The 26,404-nt window shown below is 43.7% G+C and overlaps 1 protein-coding gene across 2 annotated transcripts in view; it reads right to left on the bottom strand.

The window, feature by feature from the left end:
* Positions 1-26,404, bottom strand: part of RAPGEF4 (Rap guanine nucleotide exchange factor 4) — a 1,521,174-nt gene that overhangs the window by 1,339,515 nt on the left and 155,255 nt on the right. For both annotated transcript variants that reach the window (XM_069616226.1, XM_069616227.1), the window contains exon 2: positions 12,417-12,559. In XM_069616226.1, coding sequence (XP_069472327.1) covers positions 12,417-12,559 — 143 coding nt within the window. The remainder of the gene's footprint in view (positions 1-12,416; positions 12,560-26,404) is intronic.

Genomic DNA, 26,404 nt, shown 5'->3' with positions numbered 1-26,404 from the left:
AGTGGTTGGGCTATCCCACCAGTGGCCGGTAGGTCCACGAGGTTTGTTAAATCATGGGGGGCGCCGCCGGCTGCCTGCCCACCACAAGTTTCTGGGTCTCCCTCCCGGGATCTCTGGATGCCTCTGGGCCTGTTGCGGCGGTCAGCACGGGCCGGATGACCGCCCAAAGCCCAAGGAGTGCTGGGATCGGGTGTATGGGCCCTGACCGAAATGAGAACATGGGACCGAGGCCTTCTGCAGGGCAGATGGTGCTTCTCTATGTGGTCCTGCTTCAACGGTAGCAGCTTGTGTGGTGGTCAGCCATTGGAACCACACCTGTGTTTCCCCCACCAGCAGGTTAGAAGGGTGCGCTCCTGTGACGGCCCAAGCTAGAGGGGAGTCCTGTTGGGTGTAGTGCGTTCCTTTTAGGTCGTCGCTAGGCATCTCTGGGTGGCTCTCCAGAGGTCGGGGGTCGGTGTTGTGGGCCCCTCAGGCTGAAGATGTGTCCAGGTGCGTGGGCTCACGGGATCCGTCCCTCTGGTGGTGGCCGCAGTTCAGTGGTTAGTTGGGCCCCCACGTATGAGCTGTGGGGGTCAGCGACATCCGCTCGGGGCCCCCTCCAGCCTGCCTCCTCACCTTGTCGCCTGTACCTCTGCAGTGTTGGATTCCCCACCACCCGACGTTTGGGCACGCTCCCACGTCGGCCCAGGCTGGGGAGTTTCCGACAGTGCTCGCCGCCTCGGGTCTGACCTCAGGAGTCGGTGGAGTCTTGGTTTGCACTGGGCGTGTGCCCTTCTCCTTGATGGAAGTCACTCCGTTATGGCACGGTGGGCCCGCCTGTGTAGACCGCGGGGGTCGCTAGTGGCAGTGAGAGGCTCTCCCCAGGGCAGCCCCTTGTATTTCCTTCGGGGTCCACCACCTGCCCCCCACCCCGCGGGCCGCTGTGCGAGCGCGCTCCCACGTCGGCCCGTGAGACAGCTGTTGGTGTTGGGCCCAGGGGGTGGGTGGACACCGAGAGGGAGCACAGTAACGCTGCCTCCAGCAGCACAGCCCCCACCTCCCTCTTGCGGTCTCTCCTGTTGCTTGCCCCACCAATGGCGTGTGGGGGCTGGTGCACCCCGTTGCTCCCTGCGGTGGTGGTGATATACGTCCACGGGAGGGGGGTTGTCGCCTGGGTCGCGATTCCAAGAGCTGGCCGCCCACTGATGTTCCTGATGTCCCTCTCCTTGGCGCTGTGTGGAGTGCCGGAGGGGGAGGGGCGCCCAAGCCCTTCGCCGCGTAACTCGGGCCTGGGAGCACCCCCAAGCACCGGACTTCGACCGGTCTGCTGGGCTCAGGTTCCAACAGCGTTATCTTGGCCTCATGAGCGAGCTGGGGCCCTCATACTCCTCTTTCTGCGCGATGTTCCCGGGGCTTGAGCGGCAACTCTGGGCTCAGGCGGCCATCTTGACTGCGCCCCCTGGTGGCCTCTACCAGTTTGCCTTTTGAATGAAATCCATGTTGCATCTTGTGAAGGCTCATGTTAAATGTTTTAATTCTGTGAACCCCTCAAAGTAATTTGTTTCTCATTCCCCCATTCTTAAACTCTACATTCTTAAAAATGGTTTATTGCCAGAGATACAAAATGGACTGGAACTTTTTAAAACCATCTCAAAACTTGATAAAAAGGCACATTTTATTTGAGAGGTTAATTTTGTCATCAATGGTCCAAACACAAACTCTCTTGGACCAAAAGGAAATCACAGTTAGACCAAATGCTGCTTCTAGCATAATTTTGCTCTGAGAATAAGCACCACACAACCTAATCATATTCTTTTGCAAATACAATGTTAGGCTCTCGCTCTTGTGGAATGTCTCTTCCATTGCCCTGCGCTAATAGTGTATGTAAATTAAGCCCAGGTCAGCTTCAAAGCTTGCCATTAGACTTTGCAGTAACTCACTTTTTGGCAAAACCACTTTTCAGAGTTTCTGTCTGATTCACAGGATTGATGTCTGTCACCAAAGTAGTGGTCAATCATTTTGATTTTTAAAATAGGCAAACCTTATCTGATTACAGAACTGCAAACTATCAACACTGAATGTGTTTCTAAGAATATGAGTAAGCATTAACCTTTCTCTGGGGCACACGAACTTCACAAACTTTGGTCTCAGTCTGGCCGACTTCATCAAAAGGCTCAAAGTGTAGATTTAAGATGCTACATATATTCTCAAACAGGACACTATTACATTCCTACTGTGTTTGGGAAAGCATCGCTTTGGGCATCAATCAAAAAAGGGCCTGTCTCCCAACATGCAGTCAGAATCCATTGCTTAGTTGTGGATTTAAGTTCCTGACAGCCATTTTGAATCAAAAATCTCCTGCTCCTCACACGCTCACTATGTCCAGAATGTATCTACACCAGAAATGGGCACAATATGTTTTACCCACATTTAAATAACACGTCACCCATGGTTTCATTTCTTCAAGTCAAAAGGAAACTATTTGGAATAGAGCGGGAGAGATGAGAGATATTGAGGGCTGCCTTTGAGGTGTCTCTGGGAGAGAGGGCACTGCCATTGAAAGGACAGCCTGAGCCCAATCCTTTGCATATACCAGGGGGGTTAAGAGGGGATTCATCAATCTCTGCCATAGAAGGGGCTAAGTGGGGTTCTTGGAAACACATTGAGCCATTGAGGAATGGGGTATTGAGACCCAAGAAGAGCACTGGAATGCTATGCTGAGGTCGGTATTTACACCCAAAGTAGATGATGACTTTCAACATGTCTAGCAAAGGATCCTACTGGATGCCTGTTAAGAAGTACAGGTTAGGACTGCAGCCGGCAATAAGTGTTCGCCTCGTGACTCCTAGAGAGGAATTCTTTCTCACATGTTGTACGATAGTAAAAGGGTTCAGCAAGATTGGGTGGATTGTTTCCTGACAGTCAAATATATTTTGGGTAATCAGATCAGGTATTCCTACACCTGGTGGTTCTGGGTCTAGATTGCCCGGAAGGATGCTTACAATGGGAGAAGAATTTTCTGCTTAAGGCACATTTGGTGGGATTGTTTTGTGAAACAAAAGAGGCGATGGCCGGAAGGTTTTGAATTCAATTTAACCTTTGGAATTGCTTTGGGCATCCCTCCAGACCATTATCCTTCAGCTTGCCAAGCCATTAGAGTAAGAATAAAGGCCATATACAAATCAGGCACGGCCCCATACCAAAAGGGGAAGTCCAGCCTGAACTGCTTTGTAACATCCCTTCTACATGAGACCATATGCAAACCCAGGCATGTTTCAGCCTCATTGGCTGTTAGCAGGGAGATGTCGCTTGGATGTCTAGGCCTAGCAGGCTTGGGGCCCACATCGGGAATACCCGTCGGGGTGACTTAAATAAAACAAAAGGAGTGATGGCTGGAAGGTTTTGTGGTCATGGAAGAGAAGGGGGTAACCAGCAGCTGAGGGGTGAATAGTGGACATGGGGATGCTAGCTTCCTATGAGAAACTAAAATACAGAAACAGGGAATGTGAATACAAGTTTGCAAAACCAAGCCATATACAACACATCTCACCTCCTCCCTTTACATGGGCACATCACACACAGCAAAGCATTACACAACACACCTCCCCTCTTTCGACAACAACGCAAGACATTACACACACACCTCCACACACACCAACTCACATCATCAGGGCTAGCAGACAACACATGCTCTTTCACTCTACCACCCACCTCATACCCGATGCACTGGCCAGGCACACCGGGACCGACAACCAATATCACTGTCACACTGCGGACCCTGATGAGGGTGGAAAGAGTCATAGGAGCACACACAGTACAGCTAAACACAGCCACATGTGCACAGAGAAAAAAAAAATATTTGTGGTATATAAACTACAAAGTCAGGGTAATGTGAGACTATGCAATGCCTAATAACACAGACACGCCCATACCAAAATCGGGGGCACTACCACCCGTGCACACATTCCCCTAACCATGCATGACTTATGCTGCAGTCACACCCCTACACCTACTGGCGGCGCTACTACCCAGATACCAAACCATTCACCTTGCATGACTAAACTCAGTCACGCCCCGACAATTGATGGCGCTACCACCTCACACAGCCGTACGAGGGATAACCATGCATAACCTCATTATAGTCATGTACCAACATAACTGGTGGCTCTACCACCAGAAACACACATACACTGTTTAACCATGCGCGACTCATCACAATCACGACCCATACTGTACTGGAGGCGCTACCCCCATGCACCACATTACATAGCAATACCTCCCAAAAGCCCTTGTGTCATACCATTCCACACCCATACTGAAAACATGACTGAAGGCGCTCCACCCAGAAGTCACATTTGGAATGCACAAACATGCTGACCTGGCACACATATGCCATCAGCAAAACCATACTTATATATTTCATATAAGCTTCACCCAAAACCAAACACATGGGAGGCGTTACCCCCGCAATTACCAGACAATCATTTCCACACCCATACAAGGGATATTTGAAGGCGCTACCCCCAATCCCACTAAACTCCCGGAGCATTACAGATCATCCATACTGTACACCATACATCACATACTACACAGTATGCAGTTCACATTTCAACCTTCTATACATTTGCGAATTGATGTATTTTTTAAAACACCATATATCAAGAATCCCAAACCCAATCCATTCCTAAAAGTCCATGTCGCAATCTAGTGACCTAACTGCTGAAAATCCTCAAGAAGTTATTTCTAAACTTCATACATGCCCACAGCACCCAACAGCTACCATCCTGACCAGTCCATGCATCTTTTTGTTTATATGCTAGAAGTCCATGTCAACTCCTGTGACCATAAACTGAAAATACTCAAGAGGTTTGTTCTAAACGTCATACATGTCCACAGCAACCACCAACACACCATATCCAAACCATACTCAAACCCATCCACACTTAAATGGTAAATAAAGTTACAAATCACACCCTAAAAGGATACATATAGGATAGTCTGCTTCAACAAAAGTCTCATTACATTACCGTCATTTGGAACAGTTCCTCCTTCCTTGCATTTATTCCCAAGACAATCCATGCCAAACTTAAAGCGCTGATCCGCTGAAGCAGCACCGTAACGAGTGTGACTTCTTTCACCACTCCTTTACTTCAGATCTGGTCCCACATACCTTGCTCTCCACCTTACCGCAAAGCGATACCTGTAAACCTCACAGCATACTGCATCCTGACAGTGATTCGATCCAAGGCATTTACTACTCCTCCTCAACGAACCGCAACCATAACTCGATCACGGAAGGAAATTAAACTTCGCAGAAACAGGTCGTATCCATGACTCAGGTGCTCCACAGACATTGCTGAATACCGTCCGTTAACCCCAAGCCAACATCACATCACTTCCTTGTCACGTTGAGGGACGTCCATGGGTCCCTTACTCCGAAGTCACTACATCCTCACTCCTCATCCAGCCGTGTTATATTCACGACAGGTAAGCCAGTTCACATTGGTAAGGCAGTCCTGAACTCTATAAGAATGGATCTGGAATTATGGGGGCAAAATTCCACTCCTCCGCCAACTCCCACAGAAACACACTGACGTTACTATTTATGAGCAGACCTCAGATCGTAACGGACTGCTCTTCGCCCAACCGTCACAAGAACCAAACTGCGTAGCTGCAACGTTAAGCACTGCTGGCCCCCCTCCACTTCCACTCCAACTCCGTACGGGACACGTTCGGAGCCTTCTGAGGTGTTCTAAGTCCATTTGTTCCAGAACTCCTCCTACATCAACCAGATATCCTGGATTTGGCTACCCCTTTCCAGATCCTTCCCTCCTCCAGCTCATGAAGCAGTACCAGTCTCAGCACCCAGACACTTTTCTGCCACCCAAACAGGGGCAGTGTCTCCTTCTGCAGGTGCGCTCCTCCTCCCCCTTTTATGAACGACTTCCCCTACTCCAACAGATGGGTCAGCTTCCCTTTACAGGCCCGGCACTCAGCTTTCCTTGCAGTGCAAGGGGTGGTCCTCCAGAAAACACCTCCCTTTCTGTGCTGAGGTACTCGAAACATAACAGGGCTATTTCTTTCTCCTTCCTCTCCTTCTCCTTCTTGCCCTGGTGATGGGCCTTACTTTTTAGTCTTTGGGGGCAGTGTCTGTCCTCTTGCCATTCCTTCTGCACCCCTGCAGCAGATTCTCCAACTGTTCATCGCGTAGATCCTTCTTTAAAAGACCGGCTCGTCGCCAATGAAATTAAGTGGGTCCCAGCCTTCTTAGGTTGATTCGCTAGGTTTATTATCAGCTTCATAGGTTACATATAAGTTACATTTAAGGCATAAGGTAAAATAGATATAGGACATATAACACTGGCAGCCCAACACCCAGGCCTCTGCCTGACCAGCTGACCAGGTTAGAACATTCACCCATGCATTCCATCACTCGGGCATAAACACTCCACGTGACATCACAACATTCCTTCTGCAAAGCCAAGCCATACACAACAAATATAGTAGGTTGAGACTGATTAATTTACTACATCATAAAGAAAGATAACTATTTGTTCATGGAGAGGAATACATACTTATTCATGATCAGTTTTCACGTTCTATTTCTAATGAATATTTTGGCTTCTTTGTTATTCATGAAATCAATTTCTCTAACATACAATATCTATGGTTCAAATGATTCCCCTTCTTCTTTCTTGGTCCCCACACTCTGCTCAATTGCTATTTTCCCTCCCTGGCCCTTTCCCAATTACCCCTTAGCACTCTTTGGTTCATGCGACATAGTTTCTTTTCGAGTGCATCTGTCTGCATTGCTGCAGTAATCTTGCTAGATTCCCTATTATTACCCTGATAAGGTGAAAGTTTGCTACCCATAACTGGCTTCCACAGCCAACCTCCAACTCCCCAAATTCACATGGTGTCCTCTTTCCCTATCCCCATCTTTACCCTGTTGTGATGGCATCCTTTTTCCTCCTGCATATAGCATTTGGAGCACTTTTCATTTCCTGCTTCCTCGGGTATTATTGTGGGAGTCGCTCGGACCAAGCAAAATAAAAATAAGAAAATGGCGGCTTTTCTCTCTTTCAAAGCACCATGGGAGTTATATAAACGTTTTTAGGGAGCAGGAGTACCCCCTTTGCCATCAAATATTTTAAAAGCTACTGGATGGAAATACCCCAAACCAGCAAAGGAAAGATCTGCAACACTTTTTGCTCAAGTTGTTTCTTTTTTGGTACTTAATAACGTTTTCATCTTTTAACACGCGTTTTGCAAAATATCAATTTAGGGGACGGGGGCATGACAAACCGTTATGGAGAAAATTGCATCCAAATCTATCCAGAGAGTTAAAAGTTATTAGCAATAGAATTTTGGGAAGGAGTCTATGTACACAGGCTTCACCTTAACTATACCTGAGCCAATTTTGTTCCTGTTCAGGTACTACCCATTTCCGGATCTAGTACTGTGTATATTATTCTTATGACTCTGTCTGGTGGTAATGGTTTGTTGGCCGCAAACACAAGAAGCTGGAATGTCCAAGACTGGAGTTGATTTTGGGCCAGTCAAGTTCCAAACAACCATTGATTTAATTTTTCTCAGAATAGTAGTGAGGGTCTGTAATGTCCCATGCTAGGAATAAGGCCCATCAACAACCCATGAGAACCTCTTAAATTCAAACGTCTAGTTTTAAATATGATTGATGCATCTGGAGCCTATTCAAAGAAAAGCTTCTTCCTTCGATCCTATGAGTGGCATTTTGGTAAATCTTAGATATGCAAGCCAAGGGGTCTACAGCCTGCAGAGCACCAGATGTTTTAGACTGTGACTATGATAATACTTCACCATTGACTAAGTTGGCTAGGGCTGATGAGAGTTAATTTTATTTTTATTTATTTATTTGGAACTTATATAGTCCCTTAATCCAAAGCGATGTACATAGCAACAGTATAAAAAATCGTACAATAATATACAATGAAAAAATGACTCGTTTTCTGAAAGCCTGAAATCAACCCTGCTGGATCAGATGAGATTTCAGCGATTTACGAAACAAGGAGTAAACAGTGGTAGAGCGTAGAGAAAGAGGAAGAGCATTCCTGTGCATATGAGCAAGAAGAGCGAATGTGCGAAAGCATGACTGGGCACGGGGGGGGGCTGGTACTACAAGACGAAATTGAGAACTAGAGCGAAGGGAATGGGAGGGAGCATAGAATGAGACAAATGAGCAGAGGTCATTCAGGCTAAGACTGTAGCGAGATTTAAAGACAAGGGATAAAAAGTTGAATTTGAATTGAGCAGAGAAGGGGGGCCAACCATGAGTGAGAGGAGCAGAGCAAATGGAATCACGTGAAGTCAAGCAGAAAAGTACACAAACAGAGACATTGAAAACAGATTCCAAGGAAGCAAGTCGAGATGTTGGGAAGCCGAAACGTGTGGTGGAACAGTAGAATAGATGTGAGAACATTGATGAAGATATCAATAGCTTAGTTGCATCAAAAGTCAAGAAAGAGCAAAATTTTCAAATATTGAACAGATGATAGCGACAGGCATGAGAGGAGATTGAAATGTGATGTTTAAATGATAGAGCGCAGTCAAAGTAGAGTCCCAGATTTCGGGGCAGTAGATTCAATGGGGAGTTGAGAAGGGGGATATGATATCAATGAGAGAGGGATAGGGGAGGGGATAGTAGTAGAAGGGAAAAAGAGTACTTCATTTTTTGTTGTGTTAAGTGTGAGATAGTGGGAATACATCCAGGATTTGATGGCCAATAAACATGAAGACAGCAGAGTATGTATGTCAGTTGAGAAGGAAGAGAAAGAGAGAAAGAAAGGGAGAGAGAGAGAGAGAGAGAGAGAGAGAAAGTGAGAAAGTGAGAAAGGGAGAAAGGGAGAAAGGGAGAAAGGGAGAAAGGGAGAAAGAAAGAAAGAAAGAAAGAAAGAAAGAAAGAAAGAAAGAAAGAAAGAAAGAAAGAAAGAAAGAAAGAAAGAAAGAAAGAAAGAAAGAAAGAAAGAAAGAAAGAAAGAAAGAAAGCATCAGCATAGAAAGGAAAGAACCGATCCTTGAGGGACACCATGAGCAAGAGATAGGGGTCTGAAGTTGTCCCTCCCGTGAGAAAGAGCATGGCCATTGGGACAAATAGGATTTCAACCAGGAAAAGAACAGAGCCAGAAAGACCAAAGGATGAAAGACAAGCTTGCAGGAGGGAGTGATCAACAGTGTCAAAGGCAGCAGAAAGGTACAGTAGGATAAAAATGGAAGAGTGCTTAGAGTTTCTTTTCGTGAGTAATAAGTTTAGGACTGACAAAAGAGCGGTTTCCATTGAGTGCATAGAACGGAAACCAGATTGAGAGCGAGGGAGAATTGAATTGTTTGGCACAAGTGAGGAAAATTGTAAATAGACAAGATGTTCAAGTAGTTTAGAGAGTTAGGGAAGAAGAGAAATTGGACAAAAGTTAGAAATAAGAGAGGGACAGCAGAAGGTTTTTTTAGAATAGGAATGATGGAAGCGTGTTTGAAGGAGGAGGGGAACGTTGAGGTTAGGAGACAAATATTAAAGAAGGATGTGAGATAGGATTTGAGGGAGGGATAGACCCTAGAGATGAGAGCAGATGGGATATGGTCAGCTGGTGCAGCAGTTGGATGAGCACGGGTCATCAGAAGAGAGATGTCTTTGTCTGTGAAGGAGGAGAAATGAGAAATAGAAGTGGTAGAAGGCAAAACGGGAGGAAAGAGTGATGTTGGTGTGGAAGAGGAGTCAATAGCGAGGCGGAGAGAGGCCACCTTGGAGGAGAAAAAAGAGGCTATGTCAGAGGCAGATAGGGAAGAGTTTTTGGTCCAAAGTTGGAGGGGAAAGAAGATGAGAAAGGGTTTGAAAAAGGCGTTGTGGGTGAGTTGACTGTGCATGGAGGAGATCAGAGAAATAGGATTGTTTGGCAGCAAGAAGACAGTCGTCGTATAAGATGCGATATGATGAATAAAAATTGAAATCACCCTCAAATTTTAAATGGAGCCATCACCTTTCAAGTCGACATAGAGCACATTGCATCAGAATTAGGAATAGGATGTTTGTTGGACCCGTGTCTGCAGTAAACAGCAGGGGATTTGCTAAGATATACCCCATTACAGTAATTAGACCATATACAAAGAGGAAGTAGACACGAGCTGATCCTGTGGATATCCTAAACCCAGGCACAATTGAGCATTTCAGCTAAACACAGGACTGTATAGTGCTCTGAAGGGACTCACGTTTGCTTGTAGCGAACACAAACCACCAATGAATGAATGCATGAATAAATACATTAGTCATAAAATAAAGTGAGCATTAGAGAAAACCTGCAGATCAATTCTATCTGAGTAATTGTCTGCATCTAGACGGGAAATACTCTACACATTCAAACCAGGAATATAATAGCTTAGCACCAAAGCCTAAGGCTAAATAAGATTAACAGCAATGTAGTTAATTAACCAGGATCTTCAGGTTTTCTCTAACCATTCACAGATAGGTGCAGTGCCGATATTGAGATGCTGGTGAAGGTCCTGGCCAGGCGACTGGAGTTGACATTATATGAGCTTGCCCAGCATGATTATTGTGAATTCATACCCAGGAAGTCGGCAGCCTGGTATTGGTGGACAGTTCTTTCTGTGGTACTTACCCCCGGTACTCCAGCTCTGGGATCTACACTAGAAGAGAGGAACTCCTTTGACTTGGTTTTCTGGTGGTTTATGTCTGAATGTCTGCATAGCTAGAGGACTGACCCATATTTAACATTCCTGATCATGTTGCCTTGGACAGGCCCCTCAATGGGGTGTTGCTTAGAATGGTTGAACTGTCTTTGTATATGAGGCAGGCGTTTCTGCTGGCATTTCTCTTTTTCTGCCTAGTAGCTGACCCACTGGCTAACAATATACAAAGTGAAGGTCAGGACAGAGTAATCCTGCTTAAAAGTGTGCGTAACAACATTTCATTATATGCAGAAAATGTACTGTTTGACTGTAGGAGATTTCGAAAGGTTTTCTAAGAGCTCTGGTTTTATAAAGATGTGGGAGAGGTTCACCCTACAGTCTATAATCAAACACCACTTAACAGTGGGAGAGTGGGTCACGTTCCAACAACCTCTCCTTTACACTTATTTCTAAGTTAAAAGTCAGCTCGGCTCCTAAACATCATTTGCCTTGAAATGTGCCCCAAAGGTTAAGGAGATTGAGACTAGTATCAGAGGACTGTCTGCATTGCTGCTATGCCTGAGCGTGGGATTTCCATATTCAGAATGATCGCATCGCTCAAATGATGGTTGCTTTTTCAGAACGTCCCTGTGATTAACGATCAGGTAGTCTTAACTTGCATTAGTAGCCTGGCCACATTGCTCATCCGGAATGGAACTTTCCCCAGCATTGGCCCTGGCACCTTAGCTCTCTCAGTCTATTGGCCTGACCGCTCATGATCCAGAGGCCTGCTATATGTCTGAGCATAAGCAGCATGGGACTTCATGCTTCGGTCTGGAAAAATATGGCTTCTATTTCGATATGAGCACAGAACTGTGGCCCTGTGAGATTTTAGGACTGTGCTCACAGCCACAAATGTTCATGTCTGAAGAACAAGCGACAGACATCCCCTTTCTGAGAGATATGATAATATTGGTGAATCCACTGTTGGACCGGACTGCAAAGAAGTCTGTGATAGGTACAAGGGAAAGCGTAAGTGTGACCTATTGACAGTTATTCCTGGAGTCAAAGTTTCTGACATACAATACATTTGCTGATGGACGGATGCAGCCTCTAACCTCCAAAGCCGCTATATCACGTTTTACTTTATTAATTCTGTCTATCCCACTCCCCTGCTTTTTGTCACCAACAACATTCACCTTCTCTCATGTCCTAATATTATATAAGCCACTTTCTGGAGTCATCTTGGCAGTCCCAGAATTGCTATTCGGGAGCTTGACTTCTGTACCATATACAGATCCATATTTTAAGCCTATATATTTGCTAGGGTTGCTGAAGCACGCTGCTGTGCACCTCACACACCTAGCACTACCCGATCTCTAACAGATACATCTTCAAAAACTGCTCTGCAACTCCAAAGTACATATCAACCCAGCACTAGCTTTCTTGTGTCCCATGTCTCTAGAAGATAGTCCATATATAGTGGACTCATGCGCAGCATTTCCCCCCAGCCTGACTCCTTCTCCACTTTGGCACCCTATTTACCCGCTTTCCATCCCTATTGCTTCATTAATTTTTGCTCTCCTTCTTAGCACTGAGGTCTCCAAGAGGGGGCACAACATGCCACGAGCAAGAATACATGCTTTGAAATGTCGACAGCGGGTGTTCGGCACAAAACAAAAGCATAGTAACATAACATAACATGCCACCAATTCTGCCTGCTTGATAAAGGAAGTCAAGAACAGATACATTGTATGTATAAACAGAGAAGAAATACTTACAGGTAACTCCCTTTTCCAGATATTCGTAATATCCACAGAAACATATTTGCTGGAGGAGATTGGGATGAAATCTCTCAAACGCTCTGACATCTTTTAGGCGAGTAAATATTATATCTACATCTTCACCAGAACGTTCAAATGGTCTGCAAGAAAAGAAATCCTCAATTTACATTTACAAAAAAATCAATGAAAAAATCAATACAACACAGAATTGACAGGGAAATATGAGCAAACAACAAGGCTATCGGCGAAGAATATATTCCCAGCTTGCAAGAAGAAACTCAGCATTTCCAGCTTATTGTCAAAGAACAGTGTCATGGCGTGCTTGTCGATCCTGAAATCCCAGAACGCCAGCATCATTATAGCTTTTTTTGGAATATTTGACAAAAATATGCCCAAGTAGTTCAAAACATACATTTGATGTCCCGCACCAGGGGCGTTGCGAGGTCTGGAAAAGATCTGGGGCTAGGCTAATGTCAGGACTGTCGGGATTCAGGGCTAGGTGGTCTTTTGGTTGTAGCCCCTGAGATTCTATCTGGGGCTATTCCAAAAGACCCAGGGCTATAACCCCCTGAGCCCCACCCCTAGCAACGCCTCTGTCCCGCACACTTAATCATCGGATGGTAGCAATAGATTGGAAAAGGGTCAGCTAAACTGCGGGTCAGGTTACCCCAGAGCCAAGAGCCATTGGCAACCACACGTTTCTCAATGGGCAAGTACCAGGCTTGGACTGGCCTGTAGGCCTATAGGGAAATAAGGCAATGTCTGAAGGGCAGGTCCAACATCCTAGTGTGGGTCCGTCTTTCTTGGTCCAAGTGGGGTAGTTCTTTGGCCACAATAGGTCAGGCTGAGGAGTTACTTCACTGTGCAGTTATCAGATTTAACCAGTCTACTGAACAGTCTTTAAAATGCACAATTTGCAACACATTTTACCAAACAAAACTCCTTGCTGTGTACTCTTCAAAAAGTCTGCCATGCAAGGAATGAGTTTCCATTTGCAACTGTCGGCCACTTTTTCATTGATGACCGAGCAAATAGTATGCCCCAGTCCGACCCTGGCAAGTACGAATTAGTTATTATGTACATTACCTTCAGCGTCATAATGCCAAACATAGGTGGCATAGTCTGCAAGTAGCAATACCATAAGAAGCAATATGTCGACCAGCTACTTTTTGGTCCTATTGAAGTATATGCAAAGCTAAGCAAAATAAAAGCTACCCAAGCCTGCCAGTCAACTCTCAGTCATGAAATTCTGAAACTCCAAAATCATACACATTTCATGCAATTTGTATCTGCTGATTGTACGTATTTTTGGGGCAAACTCTAGTAAGGGTTTAAAAGACAGAAGTTTCAGCAGTTTCTATTCACGATGGAGACAACACAGGGACATGGGAGTGACAAGGTTAAGGACTGGGTTTCTACCAGGATTGTCAGAAGCTTATAGAGAACAGGCGTATTTGGACCGCAAACAAGAACATTAGCAATGTGAATAGAAAAGATTTTTAAGAAATAAAATTGAGGGAAAAAATGGATAAGCACATTTGAAACACCCATGTAACTTACTCTGAAAAACAGAATAAAACATTGACCAAATAGGCAGCCCCTCATTGTGCAGGCAGAGCACGATTAGAGAGAAGGATTTAAAATACATTAAGTTGTTTGAATTGGAAGTGAGGAGGCCTCCTTGCCAGATAGGCAGGCCAAAGTTGTGTGAAGTATCATTTGTATTGACATCGCGAACCTAAGATCAGCCATGCTGGATCAGATGAAGTTTCAGCAATTTGCAGAATAAAGAAAAGGTAGTGATAGAGCGTAGAGAGAGAGCAAGAACATTCCAATGCAGGGTGTCAAGGTGAGCAAGTGTGTAAAAGCGTGATTGGGCACAGGGAGGGGCTGGAACTACAAGGCAAAACTGAGAACTAGAGCGAAGGGAACGGGAGGGAGTGTAGAATGAGACCAGCGAAGAAAGGTAATCCAGTACGGAGTACGGCAGTAGGGGGTTAATGGCACCGGTAAGGATGCCGGTGCCGTTAACCCCCTACCTCCGTATTCCAAGGTCCCTTAGTTGGTCCCACTAGGGCTGGCTGGATTTACCAGCTGCCCTTAGCGGGACCCGTTAAGGGACCAGGGAGCTAATAACGGGCCGCTATTTGCGGGCCCATTATTAGCCCCTTCCCCATTCCCATTGAACGCTATGGGGAATGGTTTTCAGAATGGGACTTAACGGGTCCTCCAAGGTCCGAATGTCCCGGTAAATCCCCATTCTGACAACACGGACCCGGACATGGGTTTGGAGGCAGCCATGGTGCTAGAAGCACCATGGCTGCCTCCAAACCGTAATGAGGCCCTAAGACCATAAAGCGATTTAAATACTAAGCAGAGAAAGTTGAATTTAAGCTGTGCATGGAAAGGAAGCAAGCCACGAGTGAGAAGAGCAGAGGATATTGATTCACATGGGGTCAAACAGAAGAGTAGCCGAATAGCAGCATTGAAAACAGATTTAAGAGGAGCAAGTCGAGAGGTTGGGAGACCAAAAAGTGTACTGGAACAGTAAAAGAGCTGTGAGCGAGCGCTTGTTCTTCTTCTTGCTGATAGATTTGTATCTATCAGCGGTGATTTTTGGATACCGAGGCTTGAGCCTCATTACTCCATCTTCTCGGGTTGAGTATGTGGTCGTGGGTTTGTATTCTTCTTGGTCTGTATGGTCTTCTCACAGTAGGGCTGGTCTCACAGGGTCTTCGCAGTGATGGGCCGCGGGTAGCGGTCGAAGGGGTTTTGAACTGGTGGCAGTGAGTCTTCTGATCAGAGGGTTCGGGTTCTAATCCAGTCCTTGGTAGAAGTTCTTACTCAGCTTCGCTAGATGTTCGTCCAACATCTCGATGTCCAGGTCTCTGTGAAGGTCTACTATCCTTGTGAAGATTGGAGCTCCAGACGATACCCGCAGGGCCTTGTTCTGGACTATCTGAAGATTCTTCCGGTGTCGCTCATGGCAGGTCATCCATGCTAGGGAGGCATACGTCAGGGTTGGTCTGATGATCGCCTTGTAGACGTTGATCTTTGTCCGTAGGGGCATGGACTTGGTCTTCAGGACTGGTAGCAGCGCTGCCATCTTTCCTGTTGCCTTTTGCTGAGTATTCTCGATGTGGCTTTCCCAGTTGAGTTTGCTGTCCAGGGTCACACCGAGGTAGCAGCTGCTGCTCTCCCATTTGATGGTCTCCCCGTTGAGGCTGATGTGTGGGTGCTCCTTGATCTTCTTTCTGGTGAACAGCGTTGCAGTTGTCTTGCTGGTGTTGAGTTCTATCCGCCAGTCGCTGTACCACTTTGCAATGGTATCCAATGAAGCTTGCAGGTTCTTCGCCACTTCCTTTTCGCTGAATGGCTGGGAGATGACTGCAACATCGTCGGCATACAGTGCCAGGTACGTCTTGTGGAGATCTGTCGGAATGTCGTTGCAGTGAAAAATTAGTGAAGATATAAGTAGATTAGTTGCGTCAAACTTAAGAAAGAGCGAACTTTAGAAATATTAAATGGATGATAACAGCATTTAAAAATTAAAGAAAAGATATTACCCCATAACATGTCCTTCTCTGACAGATCGGGAAGGTGTGCAACCAGTTTAAGCATTAATGTGGACAGCAGCTGCTGCAACTGCATGCGAAAGAGATCCCCAAATTGTGTGCGTTAATGTGCACCCATCAAGTAGAAGAAGCACAGTATCATTAACACTACCAACTCATCGAACAGAGGACACAGCTGCTGACTACTTCACTGAATGTCATTGGGCAGAGTCAGCTTAAATCCACCAATTTGAAGGACACAATCGCAGCTATTCCAATTCCCCATGAATGCATGCTTGAGATTTATAAAACAAAAACCTAGCTAGGAGGTAAAGGGCACTGTGCATAGTGGCTCTTCCCAGAGGGCTAGAGGCAGGTGTGCAGAGGAACCCGAAGGACTGATGCATAGGAAGAGGGGTAGGACCCCAGGGGAACATTAGGATTGAGAGGATCTGTGGGTGATGTGCAACCTTTTCTTTGAAGAGTAGTGTCTTCGGGGCCTTCCAGAGGCGTAGGATGGAGAGGTGCAGTCATTTCTGTGTTTCATATGAATTTGGATTTGTTTAAAAGTAAAGTACTACATGTAGAAGTGCTCAAACCTGCTGAGATAACAGCAGAGGATCAGTTATCTGGATTTTGGACAGTAGTGGAAGTCCTCGCTAATGAGCTACCAGCTGGTCAGAAAGACCCACAATGTGGTGTAGAATAGCAGAATGTTTTTATGATGTATATCCCAATGATATCTACACAAACTCGACATTTCACAACTCAGAGTCCCATTCATGAGAATGGGGATGGCCAAGAAGAACAGTATGTGCCTCTACCTAGGGAAAATCACAAGCCCTTTTATGACCTCTCCTAAAATTATTTCAAACTCAGAGACGGGGCAGGGCAATGGAGGTGTGTGCATGCGTAAGAAAGGTGGGGAGAAAAATATAGCGAGGAAGTTAGAGAAGGTGGGCATAGAAGATGATGACTGGAGGAGCTTACCAGTCGGAGAGTCCAGGATATCATTGGGTCCGGATACTTCACAATTGTAGAAGGAGGGCTGTTTGAATGAAACCTGATAAAGCTGCACCTTGGACCGAGGAACGATTGCCAGGCTGAAGGGTCCTGGTTATCATTTGAGCCCCTTGCTTTGAAATGTAAATTCAAATATTTCTACTGCAGGAATACAGCAGTCAGGAAGAGACCAAAAACAAACAATTCAACATGGGAGCATGTGTCAAGACCACATAAAACTCCATGAGACAAACAAGACTAGCCAACACCAATCGCCTTCAAGTAACCCGATTTAAACTCACCACTATAGGTGGAGCCAGCTTCCCAGTCAAAGCCGCTCAATTGTGGAACAAACTACCTATCACAGTGAGACTAGAACAATCCTTTACAAATTCAGGCAAAATGTGATCAACTGGTTGATAACAACAAATGTTAAATGAATGTATGAACTTGCTCCCACCTGCCTCTACCCACTTGCCTGCTACAAATGTTACTTGTATAATGTACAATGTCACATGTATAACACGCTTGCAACCTATGACCTTTGTAACCTGTAACCTTGCTCTAAGCTGTACATTTTCTTACCTTCTGCGCCCTTATACCCTAGGGTCCGGTAAGCATAATAAATACTAAACAAACAAATATACAAACAAACATCTTAGATCTCTTTCCCCTCCATAGACTGCTGGAATGGGGATGCCCCACCACAAGAACAGTTGTAAATTGTTCAAGAAGCTGATTTCTTTGGACACGTGTTTTCAGAGGTGAGTGTCAGCAGACCCATAGAAAGTAAAAGAAAAACTTTTGAGAAATATGTTGTTTCCTAGGAATACTCTGTGATGTTCAGCCCTAACCTGGCGACCTTCATAGAGCCACTCTGGGAGCCATCATAAGATTCCACAGCATTGAGATGAAACTCGAGAAATCAAGGATTATATGAAAAGATGAAGGATGTTCTGTTATCGGAAACTACAATGGTATATTTCTGCCAAGAAAAAAAGCTGGTCGCAGATGCCAGCTCATGTAGGCTCTGGGCGGTGCGCCTACAAAAAGAACATCATGTTGTACCGAAACCTGTAGCATATGCCAGCAGCGCTAGTCCCACATCGAGAAAGCAGGGGTAGCCATTCCGTGGGGGTTCTGACATTTCCACCTCTGCGTATATATGGACACGCAGTCATGGTGCCGATGATCCACAAACCTCTAGTTCTGCTGTTCAAAGGGTCCAACCAGAACCAAAGGTCAAGAAGGGACTTCTCCAACTGTGAGGCATCCATGCAAAATGATAAAGAAGGAATGACAGGAGGCTGAACAGATTGAGGAACATGCTTGACTTGTCGTCGATGGTCAGAAAGTGGACCGTGCCATTAAATGTGAACGCATTGAAGCAGACACACGGGTACACCTGTATGGGCAGTGGAACGCATGTCTAGCAGATCATGCTCATTGAATGATAGATGCCAAACTGTGACTCCAGGTGTTGATGCGCATCAAAGAAAAAGTATCCCTGTCAGAGGAAGGCATTCCATTATGAGATACCCATATCATTTTGCCTCACTCTTTCATAGCGAGGGTGCTGCAACTTGCGCACGTAGTACATTAGGGCATTGCCAAGATCAAAGCAAGAATATGGGTCAAACCAGGGGCTCCCTGACTAGACCAGAAGCTTCAGGGAGAACTCAGTCAGTGCCTACTATGTCAAGCCACCGGCCTGGTGAGCAAGCCTGCCCCAGCTCTGTGTTCGGACCTGAGCCAATAACTGCCATAATGAGAGAGTGCTCACTTTTGTAACCTCTGCGTTAGAGCCATCTGTTAATTATACTAGATTATGTTTTTGGATATACGAAGGGTGAGATCATACTTTTCGTAGTGTCCACAGCAGTAGTACCCAATCTTGAAAGCATTGTTGCCTCCTACGGCCTATCCCATGAGATAAAAGACAAAAATGGCCCACCATTTCAAGGTCAAGGATGGTGGCAGTATCTCAAGACTCTTTGCATCAAAAATCATTGTATTACACTGAGGTGGCCACAAGGCAACAGGGACATGGAATGGTCAATGAAAATCATCCAAAAGACACTACATATTGTGGTTGAACAAAGAAAGCATGTGGAAATTGAACTCTGCCAATTAGTCAGGTTGCACAGAGCCACTGCCCACTCCTCCACTAATAGTGCAAATCTTCTGTTCAGCTGACCAGTGACCAGCACCATCCCAGCACATCAAAGGTGTGTTCTGGAGCCAATACAGATGGACCAAGTCGATGATCAGAGATGATGACTCACGCAAAACAAAAAAGGTGATGGCTGGAAGATTTGGAATTAATCCTAACCTCTGGCATTGCTCTGGGCAACCCTCCAGACCATCGTTCTTCACCTGCCAAGTCATTACAAGAGGAGAAAGACCATATGCAAATCAGGCTTGCCCCCACTCTAAAAGGGGTAGTCCAGCCCAAACTGTTTGGTCACATCCCTTCTGAATGAGACCACAAGCATCCCCAAACATGTTTCGGCCTTGTTGGGTGATGCAGCATACCAGTGACGAAGGTCCACAGAGCCTTTCACACAGATAAACAGGAAGGGGATACCGTACTAAAACGAGATTGCCATACTTTTGGTATGCTTCATACCCCATTTGAACCAATTCTCCTGGCCTTGAGTAAATGTCAAGGGACAAAGTTAACTATCAAAAAGGGGGATTAAAACGTCACCAGAAATGTGTGGTGGTTTAAGAAATTCTGGGGACACCCACCCAGGAGACTAGAGGTAAACAAATTATACAATGACAGCCGCCTTTGATAAACTTTCCACAAGCATCCCATTGTCCCCTGACGGCCGAAACGCAGATCAGCCACGAACTGAATTCAAGGAAAGGGAAAACACTCTCTGCCTCATCCTCTCCACACATAAAGGGGTCCAAATATCTTCTGAGACAACATCCCCGCCATCTGTGAATTGTTAAGACTTCCAGACTTGGAAATTAGAATTTTAAACTGCAAGTGAGGGCCCATATTTTGTCATGGCATGGAATGTTGTCTATTACGGCAGCCACCCCCAATTAGCAGTCATGCTGCAGATGAGCTAGGGCACACACCCTCACACACGCACACCAGCATCCATATGGGGTGTATTGATCCAGATTTGAAATGATTGGAGTATTCTGCACATTGACAGATCTCCACCATTAACCATCAGAACAGGTGCGTGTGATTATTATCCAAGAGGCTTATCCTGAGGAGAAAGTACACACATGAGACAATCGGAGCTCGAGCTGGGTTCTTGGCAACACTGCTGTGCAGCAACAGCACAGGACACATGCAATCACTGCTGCTTTAATATGATGTATGGTATGTATCAAGACGCATGTATCTTATGCTTGATTGGTGAATGCTGCACATTTTCTGTTGATTTGAACTTGTAGCTTATAAACTTGCATTTTGGGGTTACATGTAGTGTGAATGTTCTCACTGAAGGCGGATGTGTTGGATCATCTTGGAGTATTACTTTCAGGAATGCCAACACAAAGGTTTAATATCTGGGGTGTCTGAAGCTGGTCACAAATTGGCTTTACGGTAACACTGTGTCCATTGCTTTAGGTATGCGGCCAAAAGAACATGAAATATTGTATCTTGTGCATCATTTTCTTTTCAGCACAGGTGATATTTAATTTGGAAAAGATAGTGCTGTATAATGTTTGTCAAAAACAATTTGTTTGGAAACGTTATCTTAAGTAAAAAAAACATTTTAAATTACGTATACTCAGTAAAAGTAATAGACAAACATGCGCAACCTTCTGTGGGGGTGTGGAAAAAGGTTCAAATTATCTTGGAAAACTCTGCAAAGAGCCATAAAGCAAGGGGATTCAGAACATCAAAGTTCTACTTGCATAAGCAATCCTTCACAACGAATCTGTGGTCTGAAATGCTATGAGCGCAGATATACATTGTTGGAAAGCAATTTTGGAACCACTAGATTTGGAAACAACTCTTCGTACATTACATGATGGTCTGCGCAATCACCAGGTGGAAAATAGTATGTCACCGGCAGATTCTCTCCGTTACTGGCCTTCTCATCAATACGAGCACGATCTACATCTGAAACATACAAATGTAGGTTGGAGCATACCAACACAAGGAAATACAAGAAACTTTGTGTTGGATGGTCATGTACCTTCAAAAAAGGAATGGCCTGACATGATCTCACAACCCTTTCCCTCAACAAAAGAGCAGAGGTTTTGCTTGTTAAACCAACAAACATAGGTGCTGCCTAGTCTGATACAAAAGGTTGGCTTAAAGGGAGAGTATGCACGCAGGGTTTCATTAGCAGGCACGTCCTAGAAGACTTACACCATATGTTCTGGGGTTGAAAAGTTCCTGCAATGTTATGATCAGAAATGTATGATTTGGTGAATCTTGTACTGGCAAAGGAGATCACCTACACCTAAAACCTGATTGTTTTATGCACGTAGAGTAAGAAGAAAGCAATGCTGGTGAATATATTCTAACATTTCTCACAGTGGGAAATAAATACATACTTTTGTGGTGCTTGGATGAGTCCAGAGTACAAGGACATAAAGGTCTGTTTATCAGACAAGGGCCCCAAAGAAATCCAGTTTGGTACAAACAATGCTAGTTGAATGTTTGGAAGAATATCTGGTTCTTTCAAGGATTTATATGTCTGATGAACGTGTTTGAAGAATAGTAATTAGTATCAGACTATGATGCATTTGACAGTGTGATTTGCTCTATTTTATATTCTCTCTGTATTAATATTCTGCATTTCCTGCTGGAGCATTTGCTGTCTTTAATGTTCCTTCATTTTCCTCCCCTATTGGATTTACCTTCCTTAGTTTCTGTCTACCCACCCTTTGTCCACATATTTTCAATGACTCGCACAATGTAATTAATGACTGTGAGAGAATAATAATGGTAGAAATATTGCATTGGTTGCTTTTCACCTGATTGCTCCCTTAAGTCTCTGTTCAATATCTCCCTGTTATAGAACCTTTTTGGTATGAAATTTGTACTAAGGATTGCATTGTACCGCTAAGCAGTTTCCCATAGATATGCAATACATTGTTCACTTGTATTTGTTCATGCAAAACTATTCATACAAATGTATTTTAATATAGATATTGCTATCGAGTCATTGGTCTAAGCACCACATTTAGACAGGGTTTGCTTTTTATAATGTATGTAATGGGCTCTCAGTATTTTTCCAGTACACAGATCAGGCCCTACAACTTATATTGCTCTCCTGTAATGCAGAACTGCTTCTGGTGCTGCAGCAGCCTGTGTGCATGATTTCTGAGTGAGGGGCAGTCTGCAAGGGTGTGTGTGCATCTTGAGAAGGAGACACTGAAGGAATACCATGCATGTTGCTACTGGGAGTTAGAGCACCTGAGGCATTCTGAGATAGAGATGTTGAAGGAACGCGTTGCAGGTGGGAATTGGGAGTCATAATACCTAAAACATGTTGAGACACATTTATTGAAGGAATTCAATACAAGGAAACTTGTATTAGAGTGCCTAAAGCAGGGTTGTCCAACTCCACAGCTCAAGAGCCGGAATCCTGAAGGATTTTCAGGATACCCTCATTAATATTCATAAGAAATAATGTACATACACTTAGAATCAGTGTATGCAAGTCTATCTATCTCATAAATATTAATGAGGGGTATATGGAAAACCTGACATGTTTACGGCCCTCGAGGCCTGGAGTTGGACAACTCTGGCCTAAAGCATCTTGAGAAAGATTCTTTTTTTTTTGTTTAAAATATTTTTTATTGATAAACAGCAGGTGTACAAGGCAATTGATATAAATAAAGAGTGATAATACCTATGGCAAATAGAGCATAATGCACAAAAAGTTATGGATACTTAATGCGTTTGTAAGCCTAGTATCCTTCTGTAAAATTATACAATGCAGAAATTGAAGGTTTTTGAAAGTATAAGAGGAGACAAAACGAACACGAGACAAGAACAAGACTAGACATGTACAGAAGGAGGGGTGGAAGAGGGAAGGGGATGTTGCGGGTACAAATCTAGTATGTAACATATGCTGGTTAGGAATTTACAGTATACTAGTGTGGATTACCATCAGATAGGAAGTCAGTGAAGTATTGCCATTTCAGCTGATATTTACTAAGTAGATAGGGGGAAGATGTGTTACAACTTTCTAACCTATGAATATTGCACATAGAATTTCACCAAAATGTATAATGAATATGACTTAGGTTTTTCCAATTTGTAGTTATGGTTTGAATTGCAACCATTAGGCATAAATCATACAGGCAGTAGGCAAGTTTATTACTGAGATTATTATTCAACAAGGAACTGCCTAAGATGCGAAAATCAAAACAAAAATCTTGATGAAGGTTAAAAATAAGTTTGATGGTATTCCATACATAGTCCCAAAATGGTATAACATACTGACACTCTATAATCAAGTGTTTAAAAGAACCTTGAGAATGTAAGCAGCTCCAACAATTATCATTAGCTAATAAGCCACATTTGAAAAGGGAGGCTGGGGTAATGAGGGCACGGTGGTGAAAAAGGAAAAAGGGTCTGAGTTAGGCTAGCCAATACTGTAATCTTAGAGATATATTGCCATTGAGGGGGCCAGAAGAATTGATTATTTTACAGTGGGCAATCATCTTTCCAAGCATTGTGAAGACAGTCAATTCCTGGAGCAATTGAGGTCAAAAGTACAGTTTTATAGAAAATCGAGGCTGTAGTTTGTGAGTTTAACATGCAGAGTAATCTTTGTGCATTGGGGATAGAAGAGCTATACATCAGTAATTCAAAATGTTCTACTCTTGCAGCAATGATGGCAAGAAATTGTTTCAAGGAAGAAGCAGACAAACAGAATTTAGCAGTAAACTCATTCAAAGAAATGGGAGTACTGTATGAGAAAAGTTGATTGCAAACAATGGATCTATCTTTAATCAGAGGGTTAAGCAAAATGAAAGGGGATATGGAGGTGGATTGTTTGCCAATATGTGGGAACATATTTAGCCTAAGATATAGGATGGATTGGCGTAAGCAAGAGTATTTAGTAAATGTATTCCTTCCTTTAATAAAATAAAAGTCAGCAAGGGATATTGGAGATCCCATAGCTCTTTCCAAGCAGACCGATCTGGGTATACAGAATGCTTCCTCTTGAGCAAACCACCACTGTGTTTGTTTGATGACAAAAGCCATGTGATATTTTCTAAATTCTGGGAAACCAACACCTCCTTGAGATCGGGAATTTTTAAGTTTATTAAGCAAAATTCTATGTTTCTTTTTACCCCATAAGAATTTAGTAAGAGAGGAATCAAGCAACTTAAAAAGGGATGGAGAAAGGGGGATTGGTAACATGTAAAGAAAGTAGAGGATAATGGGGGAAATCATCATTCTGATAGATTCTAATCGTCTCCACCACAATAGATATAGAGGGAACCAAGAGGATAGTAACTCTTTAACTCTAGCTAATAAGATGTCTGAATAGCATTTACGAGTACAATTAATGAAGGCTGAAATGTGGATGCCTAAGTATTTAAAACCTTGGGTGCACCATCTCATACCTAGCGTACGGGTGTGATTGGGTGTGCAATTTATGTTTAGGGGAAGAATTTCCAACTTATCTATGTTCAGTTTATAGCCTGAAGCTTTCGAAAACCTAGAGATTATTTGTAGTAAATGTTGGGCACATTGCTGTGGGTTTTTTAAGAAGAGGAGTACATCATCGGCATAAGCCGCCATTTTAATGTGTAATTGTTCATATGAAACTCCTTAAATGTTAGCATCTTGTGTTACAGCTTCTAGGAAGGGTTCTGACGCTAGAATGAAGAGAATTGGGGAAAGAGGTCATCCTTGGTGAGTGCCTCTGCATAAGGGGAAGAAAGAGGACATTTGACCGTTCACAAAGACTGCAGTTTTGGGGTTAGAATATAGGAGTTTGATCATAGAAATGGGGGACCAAAGCCATGCCACTTAAGAGTCTCAAACATAAAATCCCACTCAACTCTATCAAACGCTTTTTCTGCATCCAGCGCAACTGCAGCATGGGGGGGTCTTTTGATTATTTATGATGTTAAGAAAAAGGGTGATATTGGAAGAAGCTATTCTACCTTTAACATACCATACTTGATCTTGTTTAAGAAGATTAGGTAGAAAGGGGAGGAGTCTATTGGCTAGAATTCTTGCATAAATCTTGCAGTCTGAGTTGATAAGGGAAATAGAACGATAGTTTTGGGGGAGTTCAAGATCTTTATTAGGTTTGGGGAATACCATTAGAATAGCTTCTAGAAATTAACCTTGGGCCTTGCTATTTGAAATAAAGTGAGAAAAGAGTTCATTAAGCTTTGGGACTAACAGATCAAAGAACATGGGCAATAGGGAAACCATCAGGTCCAGGGTCTTTTCCTTTTTTCAGAGTTTTGATGGCCAAATGTATTTCAGGGGAAGTTATAGGTGCATTAAGTGATAATAGATTAGAGCGAGGAAAGGAATTACGGGATATTTTGGGCAAAAATTAATTAACAGCGTGATTATTGGGTGGGGCTTCAGAGGTATATAAATTGGAATATCATTTGGTGAATGCTAGAATGCCATTTATCTGAAAATGTCCTGTTACCTAAGTGATCTTGTAAAACTACTATTTTCATTCTTTCTTTCTTAAGTTTGAGATAAGTGGCTACCGATTTACTTGTTTTATTGGAAAATTGATACATGTTTGCCTTATATGTACGTAGGTTGGTACATGAATATTGCGTGATGATTTTGTTATACTGGAGTCTTAGTTTTAGAATCTCTTTTAGAGTAGAGGAAGAGTTAGTACAGGCGAATTGAGTTTCTAGGGGTTTAAGCTGTCTGAGAATGGACTCTGATTCGAATGTAAGATTTCTCTTTTTGTTTGCAACATAAGAAATATTATGACCTTAAAGAACCACTTTGTAGCAGTCCCAATTATTGATAATAGAAGTGTCTTGATTCTTGTTTTAAGCGAAAAAATTATTATGTTGTTGCATGATGAGCTGTGTAAATGAGTCGTCCTTTAATAGATTAATATTGAATCTCCATCTGTTAGAGTAAGGAGAGCTAGTTGGGGAAGCAATTTGAATATGTACTGGTGCATGGTCAGAAATTGTAATGGATTCTATCTGGGCATCAATGAGGAGAATAACCATAGAGTTGGGAATTAAAATATAATCTAGTTGAGAGAAGGATTGTGAGGTGTAGAATAGAAGGTACATTCATAATCTGTAGGATGGAGGATACGCCATGCGTCACTAAGGCCGGCTTCAGATATGAAATTAAGAAATTGCTTATGGGATGTAGTATTAGTGTACCGTCCATCAGATGTCCTATCAATAAAGGGATCAATGACTTGATTGCAGTCTCTGCATACATCAAATTTTGAGGATTGAATTGAAGCACATGATCGC

The sequence above is a fragment of the Ambystoma mexicanum genome, chromosome 9 (genome assembly GCF_040938575.1).
Source record: "Ambystoma mexicanum isolate Mex_15411 chromosome 9, UKY_AmexF1_1, whole genome shotgun sequence".
NCBI classification, from domain to species: domain Eukaryota; kingdom Metazoa; phylum Chordata; class Amphibia; order Caudata; family Ambystomatidae; genus Ambystoma; species Ambystoma mexicanum.
Note: the sequence above shows the minus strand (reverse complement) of the source record. Positions and strands in the feature narration are given on the sequence as shown.